The following is a 21,241-nucleotide window of genomic DNA, read 5'->3' as shown; positions in this document are numbered from 1 at the left end:
AAGGTAGTCAAAGTTTAAATGTTATGAAAGGTAGAAAAGAAAGGATTCCTATGTCGCGCCTGATTCAGAGCTACAAGTTTGGATGGCCGATGGGAATGGGCGCCTATCCGAGGAAATACGGTATATCGATTACTTGAGGCTGCGCGCGTTGTTTCACCCTTCATATTATCTCATATTGCCCAGTTTGTCGAGAAATCAGTCTTGGTCTTACGCTCACGTCCTACAAAAACGACGTATCGGAAATTTCACTATCTAGCTACGTAAAGAAAAGTCTCAGCTGTTGTTTTGCCTTGTTTTATTTATTTTTTGCAGCATTTTGTGTTTTGACGTTCTCTTCCCGTAGCGGTTTGAAGGGTGACTTCTAGCAGTAAATGAAGCTGTTTTTCAAATTTCTATCCAGTCTCAAACGACCATTTTTTCCTGTCGCTCTGCGATAGATAAGTGAACAACTCAAAAGTCCCAACAGCACTTATCTTCTTTTAGCTCTCCTTTAGGCGAAAATAAAATAAGCGCCCTCCCTTCTCTCCCTTCAAAAGGAAAAAAAAAAATCACAGAATATGAATACAGAAGGGGATTTTAATACCTGAGCGGAACTTAAAGGACCTTATAGGGTACAGAACATTCAGAGCGACGATACAGAAGTTTCTGTTTCTTCTTTAAGAGACGTTCCAGTTTTTGTTGTTTACTATTACTGCCTGTGTTTACTTGAACTTAAAAATAATGTTCTTCTTAGAGAAAACACTGGAACTAGAAAAAGACCGCCGCTATAAGCGTCCCGGGCGCTAGTTCGAGCATTCACGATAACCGTATACACGCAAATCTGTATTGAATATGCCCATAGAAAGAAAGGTTAATTCCAAACGATATAAGCCGTATTCGGATAGTCCGCTCGCACATTACATCTAACTTTGAAACTACGGCAATATTTCTTAGCTTTCTCATGGAGTATTTAACCAGATATCGTTGCACCACGCATTGATGAGTGGATCGTATAGATTTGATATAATAAGATTCTTACTAGGCTCGAAGACTGAGGACAATAAAACCAACAAGTGAGCTTTTCATCGCTAAACCTCAAGATGATAAATTTGTTTACTCCGCTCAGCCTAGGAGCTAAAAACAGAATTTAAGATTTCGAAACTGGCCCATCAACATCTGGATTCAAAACTAAACTTTTGAATCAAGAACTTAATTTGCCTTCTGAACGCAGCCACGTCTTCCTGTGCGTAAGCTGGTCTCCAGGTACGCCACGCCAACTCCTTGACAGGATAGCTTTTGAGAAAATCAGCGAGGTTTTTCAGCAAGTACGCACCACAGTCAGTATCATTTGTTTGCTGGGGAACAACTGGGTACCTGGAACCCTCAAATAGCAACTCCTGCTGTGAAGAACGCTTAGCACACCACTCGTCTTTCACATATCGTTTCACTGTCCTTTCGACGTTCAAACGTGGAATTCTTTCCGCATTTGCGGAGTCCAGAATTGTCATTGACACTCTCGGAAAAGCCATCCTGATTATCACCAAAATCCAGTGGTCATTGTGGCACACTGGAAAGACCAGAAAGTCTTTTTCGAAGATGTTTGTTTTCTTTGTCCAATGCCTTATGGTCATCGGGTTAAAGTTCCTCTCTATTTTCGCGTAAAAACACGAATTAAATACATGTAAATTGTCTCTTTTATCTTCCTCCACCAATGAGTCGATGGAATGCAAAATAAAAAAGTCCACAGTGTTGTCGTCTAACTTCTTCCCTTCCTCAAGGCGAGACAAGGAAGTACTGAAAATCTCGCACTTTCCGTGAGATGCTGTCCACGAAAACAGCTTCACAGTTGGGACAATAGAAACATCGCTCTCTTTGCTTTGAGTTTTTCTGGCTTTTACGATGAGCGCCTCAAATGATAAATCTCTATCGCGTGGCCGCAATGTTGTTTGCTTTTCTACAAAGTGCCTTACATGATCGGCAAGCTCACTTGAAGACGTAATTTGAAGAACCACGGCAGTTCCACTTTCATCAATGAGGCCCTCTGAGTTTCTTGCATGTGAATCTACTAGGTACCACGATGAAGATCCGTTGACGCAACCAATACAGTAGTCCAAGACTCGCAGTACTATGCCGGTCCCTTTCTCACTTTGGCACTTTCTAAAGGCATCTTCTAAAGTAGGAAAACCCTTTTCTAAGTCACTTTCCTTCTTTATAGTCCCGGCCACGATTTCTTTGCTGTCATTGCTAAAAGTATAATTTAGCATCATGACTCTATTTGGAACTTCGTCCAGGGTCAATTTCTGATCATCCTTTGGATTCTTCTTTAAATAGCACAACTGATTGAAGTGGATCTTGTTTCCTAAAAGCAAAACCTCGTCAACATTGGTCGCTTTCCAAGTGTCCACGGCAATCAAATTACTGTAGAAGATGGCCACTAATGCAATCACAGAACACTGCTGCCCTGGATAATGAAATGAATCATGCCAGCCTTGGTGAAAAGTTCCTCGACATATTAAGTTTGGTGAATGGTTTTGCGAAACTGAATGAAAGCCGCTCTCGTTGGGGGAGTGTTCGTCTGAGTTTTCAGACAGAACTTTGACCATTCTACGAAACTTGCTGCCGTCACACTTCTTGATGTTGCGTTTACGCTTGGTGTTTTGGCTCCCGCCGGTCAAATTAAACGAGGGTATCTGGTAATCTTGTTTTATCACACCGTTTGGATTAGCAGATGGCGATTCTGATGACAGAATTGTTCTGGCTGAGTCCGCTGAAGAAAGTTCCTTATTTGAGCACAACGTTGGTGTTTTCGCTGACGGTTTACGCTTGATAGGCGAGGTTTGCAAGGGTGATGCTTGCTTGCGTTTCCTGCTAGATACCTCGAACAGACAGCGTCGAAGCTTAAGTTTGGGAGTGTGTGCCTTTATAGTGAGTGATGTCGATGACGGCAACTTATGTTTGGGAGTAACGGTTGAAAACAGCGATTTGCCTATTCTTTTACTGAGGCTGGAAGTCCTGGGTGATTTCTGCGTCTGCGAGGAATTTGTACATGACTTGGAACGGTTCTTTTTACCTTTGCGAACCTTAAAAAGCTGCCTCCGAGTTTTCTTGGGCACTCGCACCCTCTTAGCCTTACGTGCACGTGGCGTCTCGTTTTCGAGCCATTTATGTTCGGTTGTTTTCACCTTGATAATATTTTCCCAATTAGTTTCGTCGTAGTCAAACCTTGGGTGATCACATTTTGACACGAAGCAGCGCTTTTTTTCATTGTAGTCATATGACAGGAAATCTTTACACATGAACGAAGAAAACAGCTCGTCCATAATTAAGATCCAGCGCTTGTGGGTTGTACTCCATTCCTTAGTACTAATGCGGTTTGGCCAGCCGCATCCGCGGAAGTAAAAATTCTTTCCTAAAGAACAAAAGCAACAGGGAGTTTTAAAATAAAAATTGCAGACTAAGAGTAATAGTTCTAATATAAACTTCAATGGAATCATAGTTTCGTTTTCATCATGTCCTTTTCTCCCATCCGACTCGATTAGCCATGGAATTTTCGGGTGGGGCTTGTAATACAAACTGTTGTGTAAGAGTCTTAGAATCTTAAACAAAAATTAAACCGATGAGTTCTTGGAAGTTAAGGAAGTGTTCGCTTACAACGTGCTGAACCAAAATATCATTGTTTAAAAGCGGACTGTCTATCTTTCTCCTGTTGTTCAGTGTTGCGATTCATAGTCGATAATACAGCAATAGGGGCCTATCATCCAAAAACTAATTTGGCATAGGAAAATTTCGTGTTTATTATGCGTCTTACCTTCCTTTGTACATTCTACGGCATTTCTAAAACACAGTCTCAAGAAAAGGAGCTTTTCAGCATACTGATGGGTTAAAATCTGATCCACTGAAAGAAAGAGAAGACACAACAAAACCCCTCTTTAGTAACAGGAATGCATTGTGTCGGGCATCCGCTTATTCGTACGATCGTCCGCCACAAACTAGAATTTTAAATATAACCGGAGTGATGGGGCAATTTAAATTAGTTTATTGTGCTTCAACATACTGGTCATTGAGTAAACAGAAACGCTTGCTTTTCTATCGGTGGCACTATGAGCTATTAAAATTTTCCTAATTACGTACATGAAGTCGCTTCGCCACTTCCGTCATGGTTTGTTGCCCTGCTGAATATCTGTTTTTGTAGCTTATGAGCAGCCTCAAAACCTTGGTTGCTGTAATGCCGTAACGATCTGAAATTCCGGAGAAGCATGGAGGCATGTTCCACAGTTAAATGACCATAGTCACCAGTGCCAAGGCCCAAACCAAACAGCTCCCTTAAGTAGAACCCCCATTCTTTACACTGTAAAAAGAAATTGAAAGAAATAAAGGAAAGAAAAATGAGCACGTTTTACTCACATGTCGGTTTGTTACTGATATAATACTGAAGGGCGCAAAACCAAATAACAAACCTCCAAGTCAAAAATATCGATTTCCTCTTCCATGTCTTCTTCAAAAACTCTTTGCCGCATGATCTTGGCAATCTCACGCCACTTGCAGAAAACCTTAGATGCAAAGAAGGGTAAGAAATAACTTAATTAGCAGTTTAGTGTTAATATAGACATACAGTAGTAGTCTGAACGCTTTTCTTCAGAAGGGAAAAGAAAAGTAACTTCACCGCATAATAGCCAGTTAATTTTACAAGATACACGTTTCGCTGCCCGACGCAAAAAAGGGTCTTTTCAAAATGACTTTTCTCCTTTCTATGTAGCTTTAGAAGAAATATAGATCGTTTCAGTTTACCACCACCGACAGGTTACGGACACGTTACCGACAGTTGGCCAAAACTTTGGCCTGAAACATGACGAAAACTGTCAGCCAACAGTATATATTGGGAACTGTTCTTCACTTTTATCGACATGTGTGCAAAAGCAGAGCGGGAACGAGTGCCTCCTATCCCCACACTCGCACTTCCTTTTGCCCGCTCTTCCGCATTCACTCTTACAGCAGTAAATAACAGTGTGAACTGTAACCATTTGCTGCGGTTCGAAGAATAGCAGAAAATTCATGCTTTCACGGTTCACTGAGGTTTTGACTGTTGCTATGGCGACATCAGAGCTGCTAGCACGTGCTGGCGCGACTTTCCTGAAGGAAATCATTTTACACTGGCATCGCTGCAGCCTTCGGGTTCTTGTTTAATTTTATTTACTAGTACACTTTTCATTCTGTTCTCATGTTCTTGTCATTTTGATAACCTTCTTCCCTCAAGTTAGTTGTTAAATGCCTGGCGGAAGGGATCAAGTTTCCTCCGAAAGAAATGAGTTTTTTCCTGACGGGTAGCAGGCATGCTAGTTTATCATACAGTTGTTACACGCCTATTTCATGTATCATGTTTGACGTTACAATCAATAAATTGGGTCTGTTGCTCGCCGGAAGCCGGGCTCTATCCGTGTGGAGCTTCTAATCTTGTGCAGCAGCCAGTAACCTATTTACTAGTGAAAAGTTGTTGTTTATTGTCTGATTGAGGGTCTAGGGTAAACCGGTCCCGTTGTTAGCCAAGTGATACATCCGGCAACGCTGAAATTAAAGCCGTATTTTCTCAACGGGCTATTATCACAAATTACAATTTTTGTCACTAGTGACTCCCAAAATAACAAAAGAAACATGCGTAATTTATTCCGCTTATTGTTTCCTGTGTGATTCAAACGTGTGTGGAGACAACACGAGCAGAATTATCACTCATTATTCTGAATATTGCAACCAGCTTTGTTTTGTTAACCTAATTCATTAGCTGGATGTCTGAAATGGAATCACTTAAGTTACTTCGGTCTCGAAGGAGCTCTGATAACCGAAAGAAAAGAAAGAAGAAAGAGAGAGTTGAGAATGCAAAAAGAAGACGAAGTCGCAACGCTCGCGCACCAGAAGCCGAGAAGCCTCCAACAAAGCCGGAGGAAACTGCTCAAAGAGCTCTTGAGTCCCCATCTGACACACAGCAGAATACAAATGAAACAAAACGATTAAGAGAAACAGCTGAGCGCTATCACAAACACGCACTTCATTTCTTCGGTAAGTGGCGGGAAGCAGAGACGGAAAGTTTGCGAGTAATAGAGGAGAGCAACCTAAAAATGACGGAGACCGAAATTGGTCGAGGGTCTTTTGGAGCTTGCTTCTTAGCAAAGTACGGCTCACGGACAGTTGTGGTCAAACAACAGCAAGACTGCCTGGCAAGTAAACACGAGGCGAGAATGACCGCAAGACTAAGCCACCCAAACACCGTCTGCTTTATGGGTATAGTCAAAAGGCAAAGCAGAATTGATATCGTGACCAATTTTTACAACGTCAATGGAGAGCGTATGCATCTTGGCGATATCCCCGTTGAAAATACCAGCATCAACTGGACTCGCCTTTTAAGCGGTCTGTGTCGCGGAATACGACACTTGCACGACAAAGTAAAGATCCTTCACAATGACATTAAGTCAAACAACGTCGTTCTGGATGGACATAGCTTGGCAGAGGCAGAAGCTGTGCTGGTGGACTTTGGGAAAGCTAGGGACCAAAGCAGCCCTAAATCATACCAAAAGCCCGCAGACACAAAGAGATTTAAGCACCTTGCACCTGAGCTAGGACAACTGAACGGCAAACAGAGCAAGAAAACGGACATTTATTCATTAGGATTCCTAGTGAGACAGTTCAAATACAAGTTTGTAATCTTCCCGAAGATCTTCTTTAATCTTTATCGATCATGTCTTCGCTGTAATTCTTCGCAGAGACCAACAATTAATGAACTGTGCGAGCAGTTGGAGTGCGCGAACAATTGATTGTTCAACTCTTATTTCATTTCCGCTGTGAAGCAAACAGTTCCAGTTAGGACAAAAAATCGTGAATACTACAAAGACGCAGTGGCTTAAAACCAGCTCTCTGTGTTAAGATATTAACTATAATATGAGGCGCAGTGTTATTAAAGAGTTATTGTTCGTGATAAATGGCTTGTTGTTTTAAATTTAACTGTACCAAGTATTAAAAATTGGTATTCATATTGTTTAATTATCTGCCATCAATACTAAAAGTCACAAGTACACAAAAAGCCTAAATCCTCATTTGGAGCAGACAGACTAGAGCACGGATATCGTCTTTCTTGATGACTAATTCTATATATGTGATCAATTGACAATTGTTTGTTGTCATAGCTACCGAGAAAACAGCACGTGCGTGTCAGTCTTAAGAATCGGTCGCCACTTTATTGTCCTTTCATGGCGTTCACGATCAGTTGCCGTAGGTGCAACAAGCGATTTAAGACGGGATATTCCGCGAGGAAGCATCACGAATATAGCCACACTCCGCATCCCTATCAAAGTGGAATATTCAGCGACTCGCAAGGACAAGCGCTCGTGAACCAGCCAAATGCTAAACAATTGGGGAAGGAAGAGCTGCCTGACTATAAATTGTGGCTGGCACTAGTAGCTGAGCAAATGATTGGATCCTTGACTCCAAGCGTTAAAGGTGAGAATTTGAATTGATGGAGATTCTAAGTCCCGTAAAATTTGCATACGGCACTACTGTTCTAAAGTAGAACTGACAAAGAAGTAAACAAGCTAACGCTTACGCGAAATCGTTCATTTACCGAGCGTTTCGCCGGTTATCGCACCAGCATAAATTTCTTGTATAGTAGTCAAATAAAAGTGTCTGATTGGTGTAACCTCCATTCTTTTCGTCTTTTTATTATTTTAGCTGGATGGCAACAGTTACATGACGTCCACGTGAAAAAGATTCATTTCGAACATCTACTTTTTACCCTCGGCAGTCCCCCACTACACCAGGTGCGAGATGTAAAGCATTACAAGCAGCCTATACATCATGAAAGTACCCGCAAGTTTTCCTACAGAATGTATGATTTGGAAGCGGTTTTGAATGCACTAGCATACCAAGAGATTGTTAGACCGAAGACGTCGGCAGCGTTCAGGCATGGTGTGGAAGTAAACTTTCAACGCTTCACAAGTACAGAGGAAGCAGTCGAGGCAGCCAAACAAAGGGCGTTTTCGCGCTTCACGACGCGAGTTAAAGGCGAGCAACAAACACCAACAAGCCGTTCTGAAATTGTTATATCTGCTGGAGAGGGTAGAGCAACCAGAGAAGTAGAACTAATTTGGTGGCCCGACGTGTTTCGAAGATGTAGAGACTACGGAAAATTGACAGTACGATTTTTTGTATCAAAAACAATTTTTAAACGTTAATTTTCATCATGTCAGCGAACATATAGAAGGAACCTAGGACAGGTCGCTGTTAAAAGAGAGACCTACTTATTAAAAAGACCTTCTACAGTTACAGTTTATTGTAGTAAGTGCAAGGCACTCAATTAGTTTGATACTTAGCCCTACTAGCAAGTAAATCTAATGACTTACATTTCGATAGGCATCTAGTTGATACTCAGCAACATAATTCTGAACATCTTCTGGGTACTTTTCGCCTTTCTGAAGGATAGTTAGCTTTGAAACTACTTCCTGTTGCTTTCCAATCCAAGATGCCAGCTTCGCATTTATTTCCTGCTTTAGGAGAACTAATAATAACAGTTCTCGTTAAAAGAGCATAATCAAAATTTATAGAGTAGAATTCAAGTAAACCCCATTGTTTGCATTAAAATACTACTAAGTTTGGTCACATCTCCCTTCGTTTTATAAAGACTAATATTCTTACAGGCTTATCTTAAGTAAATTGCAAATTGAAGGGGGAGTTAATTTTTAAGTGTATTAAATTTGGCATAAAATAAATGAAACGTTAGAATCTAACACTCAATGTATGGTTTTATAAAATATACCAGTTTCAGAAAAAGGTACAACTGAGCCTTATTTTTTGGATGCACACTCAATTATGTCTGTTACTCGAATGAAACATTCGAGTTTATGGTGTTTGATATACAAATAACAATTGCCATACTGGCTGATCCACAATCAATTATTCCTTAACAGACACCTCTATAAGATGGATTCCTCCCTTAACCAGACACCAAGAGTAAGCCCCTGCAGCTATTTAGTCAATTTTTTTTTTTATGGTTTGACTTTCTAAGACAGATGCCTTGGTAAGATGAATATTTAGTGCTGGTCCCAGCAGTTTCCATTCAAGAGAGTTCACTGAATACACAATTTGCAAATTCAGTGATATAAAGCCCTTGAAATGTTTAACAAGCAGATTTAAAACTCACCAGATACATTTATGAGACACAGTACATGTAAAGAATAGTAAATAGGTACTCCCCCACTTGACAATAATTATTAAAAACAGAAAAAGGTAAAAGTACTCATGATTGCATCCTCAATGTCCAACAATAACGAAACATTTACTTTGACAAGTCATTGATCATGTATAGTTTAAACACACCATATGAAAAGGCAATGCTCACTAATGGACAATCAGTAAATCTTTACCTGTATCACCAATGCCAATTATGTTTGAGTGGGTTCCCCAGTCTCTCAAAAATGTTCCAGAATTTTTCAGATTAGTGTAGTGCTAACAAAAAATAGAATATTATGGATAATATTCTTGTATTAATAATGTTATTACAAATTATTATTAGCAACTAATAACTAAGTATGTTATTGTGTAATGTAAGTAGCACCTCTGTTATTAAGTATTACTATTATCCTTATTATTATTATTGACATTATTACATGCGTCATTAATTGGACAATCAAAGAAAACCAAAACGCAGCAGTTTCTGGTGTGTTCCCTGCAGATACAGAGAAACATCACTCATACTCAAGATGATTTACCTATGCAACTCCAAGAATTTCTTCATGTTATATATCCCAGAAGCGCTCAGGCATTACTCTGAATGCCAGGACTTCAGCCTGGGTGAACCAGAAAGGATAGACAACACTTTCCTAAATCAACCTGTGAATGTCAAAGAAACTAAGTAAACTATATTATATATCCCAGAAGCGCTCAGGCATTACACTAAATGCCACGACTTCAGCCTGGGTGAACCAGAAAGGATAGACAAAACAGCCCTATATTGACTATCAATGAAAAGCTAAGTATGTTATATATCCCAGAAGCGCTCAGGCATTACACTTAAATGCCAGGACTTCAACCTGGTTGAACCAGAAAGGATATACAACACTTCCCTATATTGACCATTTAATGAAAAGCTAAGTATGTTATATATCCCAGAAGCGCTCAGGCATTACACTTAAATGCCAGGACTTCAACCTGGGTGAACCAGAAAGGATATACAACACTTCCCTATATTGACCATTTAATGAAAAGCTAAGTATGTTGTATATCCCAGAAGCGCTCAGGCATTACACTTAAATGCCAGGACTTCAACCTGGGTGAACCAGAAAGGATATACAACACTTCCCTATATTGACCATTTAATAAAAAGCTAAGTATGTTATATATCCCAGAAGCGCTCAGGCATTACACTTAAATGCCAGGACTTCAACCTGGGTGAACCAGAAAGGATATACAACACTTCCCTATATTGACCATTTAATGAAAAGCTAAGTATGTTGTATATCCCAGAAGCGCTCAGGCATTACACTTAAATGCCAGGACTTCAACCTGGGTGAACCAGAAAGGATATACAACACTTCCCTATATTGACCATTTAATGAAAAGCTAAGTATGTTGTATATCCTAGAAGCGCTCAGGCATTACACTTTAATGCCAGGACTTCAACCTGGGTGAACCAGAAAGGATATACAACACTTCCCTATATTGACCATTTAATAAAAAGCTAAGTATGTTATATATCCCAGAAGCGCTCAGGCATTACACTTAAATGCCAGGACTTCAACCTGGGTGAACCAGAAAGGATATACAACACTTCCCTATATTGACCATTTAATGAAAAGCTAAGTATGTTATCTATACCAGAAGCACTCAGGAATTACACTGAATGCCAGGACTTCAGCCTGGGTGAACCAGAAAGGATAAAAAACACTTCCCTATATTAACCATCAATGAAAAGCTAAGCATGTTATCTATCCCAGAAGAGCTCAGGCATTACACTGAATGCCAGGACTTCAGCCAGGTGAACCAGAAAGGTTAAACAACATTTCCCTATATTAAGATATAAAATATGATATAGAATAATTAAAAAGTGATTAGGCAACACTACACAGAAGGATATTATTACAGGATTAAACTTCAAGAAAATGTATTTCTGTAAAATTAAACAATGTTGACTGTGTTATACTACAATTGGTGCACACAATTCACTGTAATAATTCAAATGTTATACTGCTAGCTACCCAATATTTATACTTAAGTCTTCTGTAACAGGTAGTCTTTTCAAGCACTTGAGTGTACCTGAACCATTTCCTCACAAAATGTAACTTGGTTCAACAGATATGTCTCAGCAACCTCTTTGCTCTTAAAAAAAAACTTGAGATTTTGTAATGGCAGTGAGCGCATCACAATCTCATCAATGTTCTCCAAAAACCTGCGTTCTGTTGACCCTGAGAAGTAAACATAGTTGTGGATTACCAATAGTGAAATTGCCTTTAGTGACCAAAGTTATTGATTGAGGATTGGAATAACAGCCAGTCGGACAAAAAATATAGAATAAAAAGGGCCATGATTGGAAAAAACCACTGAAACTTTGAAAGAATAGCTACTCCCTCGCTGTAATTCAATAATCTAGTGATCTTCTGTTAGATCCTTATCCAAAGAATAACAAATAAAGAACTGTGCACCTGAAAATGATACTACTTGAATGTTGTGCCTCTCAATAGCACTTTCCTGCCCTGGTTTGGTCTTTACCACAATTCTCTCCCTCTCTTTCATACTGTCTGGTCCATAGTCAGACAAAACAGCATTGCAGTCCTTAAGGCTTCCACAGTCATGGGCAAACATGCCAAGCGAAACTAGCAACTGTTCAGTGTTCCTCAGCTCACAATGTAGAGCGCATAGATTAACATTAGATAGCTCCTCTTCAAGGAGAAAGAGCAAGTCGTCTCTTAGCCCTTTCCATCTGAAATAATCAGAAGAAAAACAGCGAATTTAGTTTCCACCTTTATAATCCAAACATACCATATTTCTGCTAGTAACTATCCACCAAACTGAGAATTAAACACATGTGAGAACTATCAACCAAAGTGAGAATTAAACACATGTATTTCAATAGAAAGTGAAGTAGTACACTGCAAGCTGGACTTTTTTATGCATGTTAATACAGAAATGCAGAGTTGTACCTACCCCCCAATATTTGCTTTGCTCTTTGAGAAACACTCAGCACAGGCCTCCCCACGAGGAACATCAGGACAAGCACATCCCTACAAATAAAGTGCACTATTTTATAACTTAATATTGAGTTAACTGAGCTTAAGTCAGATAACATTCGTTACTATTTGTAGATATATAATCACTGAGTTCACCACAGATATGTTTATTCTTATAGACAAATTTCTGCCTTTCTATAATTTCAACACAAAGAAAGCTCCCACTAATTGATTACAAATAAATTGCATCACAAATACCGGTTACCTGAATGTGTTCTGTGTTTTTGTAGAATTCTGCTATGATGCGCATCATTTAGCACTTGCAGGCTATATAACCTACCCTAATAACTTTGCAGAATACACAGCACTCTGTGTCCAATCCTCGCTTGCAAAGTTCATCAATATATTTGTCGGCATCACCACCTTTTCGCTTGAGTAGCATTATTAGCGCTTTGTAATCAAGAGTAACTGTCTCAAAAAAGGCCAGAAGATAACATCAAATTGAAGTTAAATAGCTATACCACAGATCTCAAATGGTAGACTTAATGTTGAAAACCACTTTCCTTTATATTTTATAACACTGCCAAGCATAAAATAGATTCAATAAGACTACAACATGACTAAATAGACATGTAACATAAAAACATTTCAAAGAAAAATAATAATAAGATAAAAAAAATAAAGAGTCAAGATTGGCAGACAAAAGTAATAACCTGTAAATTTAACTTTAAAGCATCTTCCATCAACCACTATTCCTGTTTTCTTCATGGCATCCTTCTGGCGATTTATATCCTTTATGAGGGCCTCCACATTTTCCCTGCAGAACAAAAAAATGTGACATTGTAAAATTTCTAAAAACTAGTTGCAACTTACTAGTTTTCCTTGTCTTCTAGGCATGAGATGACTAATGCTCGAAAATTAATTTCAACAGTTACATGGGGCTGGCTTCTACATACAAATGTTCCATGTAGAGTTTTAATAAGAGATATGTTAACTGGCTTAAAATTCATGATTCTAACCTGTTTTCCTTACAGTTTGCAATTGCTATAGGGTACACACTTTTACAACTTTCACTTGAAGCGTGGTCAACATCAATAGGCACAATGCCAAACATTACTTGGTGTCTACCTGTAAAGGCAAGGATGCACATGAATATTCAGATCTGTACTCGATCAAAAGAGATGTAGTCATCGGGTGACTACTTTAAAAGGAAACAATCACTAACTGACATATATTAGTGTTGGATGTCTTGATGTACTCTATTAATCAGTCAGCTTTGCAGACCGGAAATAAAATTCTTACAGAACCTCAAATATACATAAGAAAGTAACTAACCCATGCAAACCTTAATGCATTAAGAAAAATAATTGTCAAACCTACCATAAAATGGTCTCCCATCTAGCTTAAGATTGATATCAAGAGTGTCCTTGTCAGGGTTATGCAATCGGGCCTCTCTAGCAGCCCAAGCCACTGCTGCTGAAAGGTTCACCTGGAGGCCACGTGGTGCTCCATCTGGTAAGGGATTGATGCCCATAGCTTTTTTTATCACACCAAAAATCATCTGACGCAGTGCCTTTATTTGATTCTTATTCAAAAGGATTGGGATGTCAGTTTTAACCTTCAGAGATAAGTAGAGAAAAACATGCTTATTAAATAAGATGCTGTCATTGATCCAGCTACTGTAACAATATGCTACTATGTGGTAGAGCTAATTACCATAAAATCCCATACTTAAAGCTCCCTTGGTTTTAAGCCCCTCCCAGATAAAAACCCACCAATTTGCTAACAAAGATATTCTTGTAGATTTAAGAACCCCATTTATAAGCCCATCTAATGTACAAGAGCAAATTCCTCTTGTGTTTCATTACTTTGAATTAGAACTATGAAATTGTTCCAAAAATTGAAACATAAATATGAACTTTGTTATTGTTACCGAGGTCTGTTCCATTCAAGTTGTTCCAGTTGCATAAGTGTTTCATAGATGTTTTTGAAATATATTCACCGCACCATTTATTGTGAAGCACAATAATTATAATGTATTATAAGTGTAATTCTAAATGTGATGGTATATTAGCTTTAATTCAATTCTCGGATACATTATACCTCATTGTTCTGAAACATTTTTTCAATTCCTCTTATATGCCCCCCCCCCCCCCCCCCATATATTACCCCCTTCCCCTGTTTATATGCCCATTCAAAACACCTTATGAAGTTACTTAAGCCAAGGGCTTGAACATGGAATTTTACAGTATGACATCCCTCTCTTTATATTGGGGACGGGGGGGCAGGCAGCAGAACAATATGATTCAACCATATCCTTTTTTATCATCTGATATCAAAAGTATGTCTTCTAAACCCCAGCTGCTGCAATTATTATCAAAAGTCAGTAGAAAAACAATAATGGAATAAATTATAATACTGTCAAGACCCTATTAAGGAAACAAACAGGAAATTTCTATTAAAGTAGCCATAAAATGTAATCATAGAAGACTTATGTGCTGCAAAATCAAACTCAGCCATTTTGTTGGATTTGTCTGGGTAATCACATGATTTTGAGTGTAATTTGCAATAAATAAGCATGAGTAAATTTTTTCAGACTAACAAAATTGCATGAGCTGGTGGGCTCAAGTGCTTATCTATTCCAAATTACACGAGAAAAATCATGTGATTACGTACAACAATATACATGAAAAAATACGAGGTAGCTTAAAATAATTATGCAGAAGAAAAGCGCCCGCATAACATACAAAAACAATTTATTCAAACCCTGCAAGTGACATTGTGCGTTCGGTCAAAACAACTGCACACGATCAAACAAAAACAAGATAAAATGAAATTTTCACATCTTCGAGGCGCAAAAAAGTTCAAATTCCGGCCAAACAGTTGCAGGAATTGTTCAGTGAGTTAGCTAATTCTGAGTTTTTTTATTATTGACCGATCAAGATGTTTGGTTTGTTACTTTCTATGCACTAATTAAATTAAGCCTCTTCTGAACTAAATTACATGAACACTGCAATAATCTTAGCCGATCAGAGCTGAGTAATTTTTTCATGTACATTATTAAGAAATTTAACGGTATATGGTAATTTTCCAGCCAAGCAGAAATGAGTTCCGATACACCTCATAACCAACATTCACAACAAAACATAAGACAGCAAATACACTTTTTCCAATCTAACTAAAATATAAACGTTGCGACTTACGTTGGTTCGTCCTAGCTTGGAAATGCTAAGTAACGTTTGCCATGCTTCGTCCGGAATCCTCGATTGTAGTTTGAAATACAGCAAGGTCCAGTCTGGTACTCTGAGGGATTGGAAAAACTGAGGGCTACTGTCCCCCAGCATTGTTTCCAACGCTTGGAGTGGGCTGCTGCTGTTACTTCTAATTTTCTTTGCGATGTCGCTGAGCATTCGCCCTACCTCAGGACTGTGGACCTGACCTGCGATTACATCGGTGAGATTCACCTGAAACCTGTCGCAAACATCGCTGATCGATGTCCACACATCCTCGACGACTTTCTCCTCCTTCTCCTGAATTTTGTTTAACTGTGATGTTTGTCTTTCGTGATTGATTTTTTTTAATTCTTCTAATAGGGATACTAGCTGACTCCGCGCTTGATCGAGGTCGGCTTTTAGTCGATTGTTTTCAATTTCGATGGCTGCGGAAGCATCACGAGCAGCTTTCAGCTCCTCGCGAGAGTCATCGCTTGGTAGAGTCGCAGAAGTCTCCGTTCCGATTTTTAGTGAATTTATTTTCTCGATCAACCAACGGTGTTTCGCCACTTCTTCTTCTTTGAATTTCTGTCGGAGGATGGCAGAAACAACTCCAAATAGAGACGCGATGGCCACTTCATTGTTGTGAACATATCGACCATCCAAGCTCCCGCCATTTTTCAAATCCGAAAGCTGGACCATGCAAAACTCGCTTGGAAAATGTGCCACTAACGGGCTACTTGAGAAAAACTTCCTCACTCTCACGCCACATATCTTGAAGTTTAAAACAAACCATTGCCTTGCCTCATCTGTAGAGGGAGAGTGCAACAATTCAACACTTTGAAGTTCGAAGGAATCCATAACTGCACTCGACCGCGGGAAACTAAACTTTCCCGCTTTTGCCTACGCATATAATATGAAATCCAATCTCGAAATGTCGATAGGCCGATCCAGCCTCTAAAACAGAACAGGCTTCATCGTGCCCAGCAGGAGTAGAGATATTGTACAAAATCAAGCAATTACTCAGATTACTGTGAGCGATTACAAAAACAAGCTGTCAAGGCGATAATAGACACTTACCCGCTTTATGACGTCACTCCATAGCAACCAGCCTTTTCGAATATTTTAACTTCCGTTTACTTGTGGCTCGTGATGTATCGTAATTGACATTTTCAACCCAGGACACAGCGGCATCGTGTACGTAAGACTTGTCACTAGTGTCAATATGATTGACAGTGATCTGAACTTCGAGGGCCTTGTCAGGATAGAACACAAATGGCCTGAGGCGAATGACTTCGCAATGAGAATATCCAAGCGATGGGATGTGCGGCATGTGGCGACGACCGCGCTAAAAAGGAAATCCTAGAAAAAAAATCAAAACCATTTGGCTACGAATAATTTTCTGTCTTCTACTATAAATTTGTAATGGAACTCTAAACCATTTATACCAGCCAAGGCGTCATTACCAAAGAACCAACAACAATAAGATGATTGAAACCACAAAATAAAGTAGTTATTTCTAAAAAATTACCCTACATTGGATAGCAGTATGAAGACGAGGACAATGTCACTTCTCCCGGCTCTAACACTGCTTCTGCCGCACTGACTTCTGACAGCCACCATTTCCGACACCCACACACCAGTCGAAATGACCGCCATTGCTACCAGCAGTTAGATCTACGTGGAACACCGATGCTGCCAGTACCACTGACATTGACATTTTCATTGACACTATCACCGTCATCTCTTCAGGTGTCTAGAAACGGATTTACCGATAAAAGAAACCGTTGAAGGCAAAGATTTTACTCAAATGTAACTAACCTTCACAGCTACCAGGGTGCTGTACAGTGTAGTTAAGTCGAAGGACACACATTTCCTACCGAAACAGACACTCGTTATCGTATGTTGAGCCGTTTGATGAGCAGATAGGTTCTTGGTATGATGGACAGCTCTCCAAAGAAACGCATCTAGCATCATAGGGCCCAAATGCTTTGCACAAACAGTGATAATGGCAAACGACGTCAATGCAAGGGTCCAAGTCTGCGAGGAAAACGTGGAAACGTGAAAGAAGATGCCGGCAAGTTAACAAGTTTGCCATCGTAGATAATTTATTTGCAACTTCTATCTCACTTTTCAAATGCTTATAGAAGGTGGTTAATTTAGAAAAGACATCCAAAAGTTGCATCTAAAAATAGGATGACAAAGCCCTAAGTTAAAAATGACAACCACGCTCTACGAAGTTACATTTTGACTGACGAACTACAAAGTTGTAAAGGTATGTCACTTTGCAGGAACAATGAAAATTTAGCCTTTCTCAAATTGATAAAAAAATAGTCATGAATTTCTTTGCTCACCACCAGTCACCATGTAATCCACGGTAATGGCATCCTTACTGTTGTAATCGCTGTTAAATGTTTTGACACAAATCTGAGCTTCAGTTTTAGATGTGTGCTAAATGGAAAAAAAAAATAAGAAGAAATAATTTCAATATAGTAACATAGCTAATAGTCCCATTTTTTTAATCGAGGAGCTAAACCAATATTAGAACACATTACTAACCTCCACCCAGGTAGTGACAGCATTGCATTGGGAGCCGAATTGAAGAGAATTGTTCATTCTAGTGCTTCGCTTTGCAGTCACCAAAACAGCCGGTGGAGCGTAGAAGGGCTCTGTAAAGTTTATAGTCTAAATTCAAGAAAAAAGAATAAGTAAATAACGAGTAGTTCCTCAAGAGTTAGAGTGAAGTGTGAACAGCAGTAGAACTGCTCTAAGGCCACACTGTCCTGGTGGGAGGAGGGGGGGGGGGCTAAGTATATGAGAAATATAAAAGAGGAGAACAGAAGGGGAGAAGAGAAATCGAGGGTACTAAACTTTAAGCCGATTGCAGGTCAAACGGAGACAAAACTTTAAAAAAAAGTGAAACGATAAAAGAAGGAACAAAAGATAGAAATAAAAATTATATTACTTACTTGACAAAAGGCGTAATTATGCTGCGGAGATGGCGAGTTTGTACTGGAAAATAACAAACTCTTGATGAAGGTAAAGTTGTCGACGCTGATGTTGTTGAAAGCTATCCAATTCTGTCGATCAAATAAAAGCTTCCATAGTTACTCTGACAAACATAGAGTATTTAAGCGTTTTTCTGTCGATGATAAATTTTTCTTTCAGAATTAAGCTCAACTAAGTGTTTCTCATCTCTTCCAATACATTTTAATACATTTCCAGTGGACAGCACCTTTTAAAACTCGCGGTCACTTACTACTTTTAGGTTCTTGTGTGGACCATCGAAAATCTTGGCTTCCCTCAAGCAAATCTTAAAGCTGTTTACTTTCAATTCCTCGACCCACAAGGCCATGGCATCCTGAGTTCTGTTGATAACACCGTGATTGGCAGTCACAAAAATAGTTGGAGGGGATAGAAAACGCTGAAACATAAGTAGACAAGTTTTTATCCAATGCATTTTGAGACTATGCCGATACCCTTAATTAAGGAGTGTAGGAAATACAATGAACCACATTTAAAACTTTATTGGAAACAACCCTACCAATGATACTATTAATAATGGTAACAAATTATGAATTCAGTAAATGGCCTGAACCCGGGGGTAACATGTGAAGGTGTAGTCTGATCGTTCGGGTGAGTGTAGTCCCGAGAAGGTCTGTTGTCGGTGGTAGTGACTGACGTTTCGACAACCTGTGCGGAAGTCTGATGATGACTTCCACACAGGTTGTCGAAACGTCAGTCACTATCACCGACAACAGTCCATCTCAGGACTACACTCACCCGGACGATCAGACTACACCTTCAAATTATGAATTATCAATTATGAACTAAAGAGGGTACTGTGAGACTATAAGATCAAAAAAACCGAGATCAAACAGAAGAAAAGCCCATTTCATTGATAATAAATGTCGAAGGATTAGGTGCAACTTTAGCGTGTTTAAAAAGATTGTGAAACGTGTTATTCTGGGGGTTTAATAAAAGGTTAAGTGTCTTTGTTTTCGAAAGCACGCGTCGGCAGGGTCGGATCCCTTTTCCTAGCACAGACTTTTGCATTCAATCTTCATCATTTACTGGCATACCCTGTTTAATCATCAGCGCCTATGAGGTGCTAATTAGCACACATCTAACCTGTTTGAAATCGATCCTCTCACATTCCGTACCAGTTGTCCAAGGACTCAGCGATTTGGTGTCTATTTGGGATCCGTAAGGTGCTGTCTGAACAGCAATCCAGTCCACTTCTTTAGTACCGTTCAAGCTGTCTCCAAACTCCACAACACAGGCTGTAAATCCACTCTTTGTAACATCTTCAACCCAGACTGCAGCTCCATTTCTAGGATTTTGGCTCTTCTCTGTGTGGCCAACGGAGGCAAAGACCTTTACCTGCTGTCCACCAGAGAAAAGATACTGGAATGAGATCTTCTTACAAGCAAACAGACCTGGTATGGCGGTGGTGATGTTCTCCTTTCCGGCCTTGAAACCGAGAGCTGTTACGAAATAAATCAAATACAAAAGCTTTGAAAATATACACCTTGCTCATTGCAGTTGTACGATAATTATGAGGTACGCCCTATTTTTTGATCCAGTTGATTGTTCTATTCCTTCTCCTTACGCTCCTCCACCATTTTTCTTTCTCTTTGCTCTCCACTTAACCCACGTTTTTATCGCCATAAACAAGTCATTTAACGTCAGTAATTCAATGTTAGCTATACTGTGGCTTTATAAAGGAAAAACATATCAACATACCTTTACTTGCTGGAGCAATTAAGATAACAACGAAGAAAGCAAAGTGCAAATCGCCTGAATTTTGGCGCTCGCGCAACATCTTGCTCAGAATGAGAAGTGTATTTCCCGCTGGAAAGTATATACTCTCATAAAGATCCTTATGTCAATCATCTTTGACTGCAAGGACTTGTCCATTTCGTGAGGGCAAGTTTAATCACGGAATACTAAAGAATCAAATTTAATACGTTGATCGTAGTTAAGGAGGGGGAAATAGGAGGGGAGGGGGTGAGAGGGAAACTATCGACAGCCCTTGCCATTTCATTTTGATCCATCAGTGGCAGTGTTGGTACTTTTTTAACAAGTAGAGAAGTGTTGACTGCGCCCTGCTCTGTTGTTAAGAGCACGAAAGTGTGGGGGAAAACACGAGAAATAGTAGAGTGTTTCCCTCTACCTCTTGAGTGCTCTAGCCGCTAATTGAGTGGAGTTTTTCAATTTTAATACGAAATCTGAAAGATAAATGTGCAGTCAAATCCGGCCCAATTGTGACTCAAAAACACAAAAGTCTTTTTCACGTAATAGTTGATTAACAAACTGCTCAAGGCATGCGTTTTATGAATGAACGACGGCCGATGTCACAGGAAGATGAAGATTGCTCGGGATGACAGCGCCGTATAACTCTACGGCTGTGACTGATGTTATCTTCCACTCGACCCATGGAAAGAATATCAGAAAAGTCTCTCAGGTCAGTTCACTCCAAGGGCGGAAGATTTACTTTCTGACGCTTGCTTTACTGCGAATACTGGAGATCACCATGGTGAGCTAGCCAAGATTGCAGTCGCCCTGACTGAGCTATGCCAGTTCGGTTAGATATACTTTTTTTCCTGTGGACACGAACATGGACTCTTCTACCTCCTTACCCCCACCCACCCTCCCACCTTCATCTACCACACCTCTGAAGTTTAAGAGTCACCCTCAATATCTTTTACCTCACTTTTTAGAAAGGAGAGGAAATGATTTGCAATATTTTCATAAAGCGGGATCCTCTTAACGAACAAAAGGCAAGCTCCTAGTAATTGGACGTTTTCCACTATATATTATGCGAGATTTGTGTCTCTAAGATAA

The 21,241-nt window shown here is 39.6% G+C and overlaps 4 protein-coding genes and 1 pseudogene across 6 annotated transcripts; 2 read left to right on the top strand and 3 right to left on the bottom strand.

The window, feature by feature from the left end:
• Nucleotides 1–280: 280 nt before the first annotated feature.
• On the bottom strand, nt 281–9,635 carry LOC148736806 (uncharacterized; annotated as a pseudogene). Its single transcript, XR_015996766.1, has 7 exons — nt 9,627–9,635; nt 9,384–9,465; nt 8,364–8,518; nt 4,437–4,529; nt 4,107–4,327; nt 3,788–3,874; nt 281–3,388 (listed from the first exon to the last, which is right to left on the bottom strand). The product of XR_015996766.1 is annotated as an uncharacterized LOC148736806 (transcript).
• Nucleotides 5,753–6,951, top strand: LOC148736808 (uncharacterized). Its single transcript, XM_088750998.1, has one exon. The coding sequence runs from the start codon at nt 5,760–5,762 to the stop codon at nt 6,780–6,782; it is 1,023 nt and encodes a 340-aa protein (XP_088607124.1). The 5' UTR covers nt 5,753–5,759; the 3' UTR covers nt 6,783–6,951.
• LOC148736807 (uncharacterized) lies at nt 7,215–8,793 on the top strand. The gene is made up of 2 exons (XM_088747692.1): nt 7,215–7,464; nt 7,693–8,793. Exons 1-2 carry the CDS (start codon nt 7,215–7,217, stop codon nt 8,193–8,195), a joined length of 753 nt encoding a protein of 250 aa, XP_088603818.1. The 3' UTR covers nt 8,196–8,793.
• Nucleotides 9,636–9,855: 220 nt separating the features above from the next.
• Nucleotides 9,856–16,390, bottom strand: LOC111329282 (uncharacterized). Of its 2 annotated transcripts, XM_088750978.1 has the most exons (9): nt 15,386–16,390; nt 13,563–13,800; nt 13,202–13,310; nt 12,896–12,999; nt 12,523–12,650; nt 12,160–12,236; nt 11,658–11,935; nt 11,272–11,420; nt 9,856–11,022 (listed from the first exon to the last, which is right to left on the bottom strand). In XM_088750978.1, exons 1-9 carry the CDS (start codon nt 16,253–16,255, stop codon nt 11,008–11,010), a joined length of 1,968 nt encoding a protein of 655 aa, XP_088607104.1. In that variant the 5' UTR covers nt 16,256–16,390; the 3' UTR covers nt 9,856–11,007. The 2 variants fall into 2 exon arrangements, with proteins under 2 accessions (XP_088607104.1, XP_088607103.1); XM_088750977.1 differs by lacking the exon at nt 9,856–11,022 and having other exon boundaries at nt 11,045–11,420.
• A 186-nt stretch (nt 16,391–16,576) lies between these two features.
• Nucleotides 16,577–21,019, bottom strand: LOC148736805 (uncharacterized). Its single transcript, XM_088751013.1, has 6 exons — nt 19,526–21,019; nt 18,654–18,818; nt 18,364–18,474; nt 17,749–17,845; nt 17,216–17,434; nt 16,577–16,756 (listed from the first exon to the last, which is right to left on the bottom strand). Exons 2-5 carry the CDS (start codon nt 18,747–18,749, stop codon nt 17,271–17,273), a joined length of 468 nt encoding a protein of 155 aa, XP_088607139.1. The 5' UTR covers nt 18,750–18,818; nt 19,526–21,019; the 3' UTR covers nt 16,577–16,756; nt 17,216–17,270.
• Between the last annotated feature and the right edge of the window lie 222 nt (nt 21,020–21,241).

This window comes from Stylophora pistillata, chromosome 2 (genome assembly GCF_964205215.1).
Source record: "Stylophora pistillata chromosome 2, jaStyPist1.2, whole genome shotgun sequence".
NCBI classification, from domain to species: Eukaryota; Metazoa; Cnidaria; class Anthozoa; order Scleractinia; family Pocilloporidae; genus Stylophora; species Stylophora pistillata.
This window is presented reverse-complemented; position numbering and strand designations above follow the sequence as displayed.

Coding starts and splice junctions, on each gene's coding strand:
- LOC148736808 (XM_088750998.1), top strand. CDS start 5,760: ATGTCTGAAATGGAATCACTTAAGTTACTTCGGTCTCGAAGGAGCTCT.
- LOC148736807 (XM_088747692.1), top strand. CDS start 7,215: ATGGCGTTCACGATCAGTTGCCGTAGGTGCAACAAGCGATTTAAGACG. Junction 7,465..7,692: donor CTTGACTCCAAGCGTTAAAG/GTGAGAATTTGA, acceptor TTATTATTTTAG/CTGGATGGCAACAGTTACAT.
- LOC111329282 (XM_088750977.1), bottom strand. CDS start 16,255: ATGGATTCCTTCGAACTTCAAAGTGTTGAATTGTTGCACTCTCCCTCT. Junction 13,311..13,562: donor AGATGGGAGACCATTTTATG/GTAGGTTTGACA, acceptor TTGCCTTTACAG/GTAGACACCAAGTAATGTTT. Junction 13,000..13,201: donor GCAAACTGTAAGGAAAACAG/GTTAGAATCATG, acceptor TTTGTTCTGCAG/GGAAAATGTGGAGGCCCTCA.
- LOC148736805 (XM_088751013.1), bottom strand. CDS start 18,749: ATGGCCTTGTGGGTCGAGGAATTGAAAGTAAACAGCTTTAAGATTTGC. Junction 17,846..18,363: donor ATAATTACGCCTTTTGTCAA/GTAAGTAATATA, acceptor TTTTCCATTTAG/CACACATCTAAAACTGAAGC. Junction 17,435..17,748: donor GGATTACATGGTGACTGGTG/GTGAGCAAAGAA, acceptor TTTTCCTCGCAG/ACTTGGACCCTTGCATTGAC.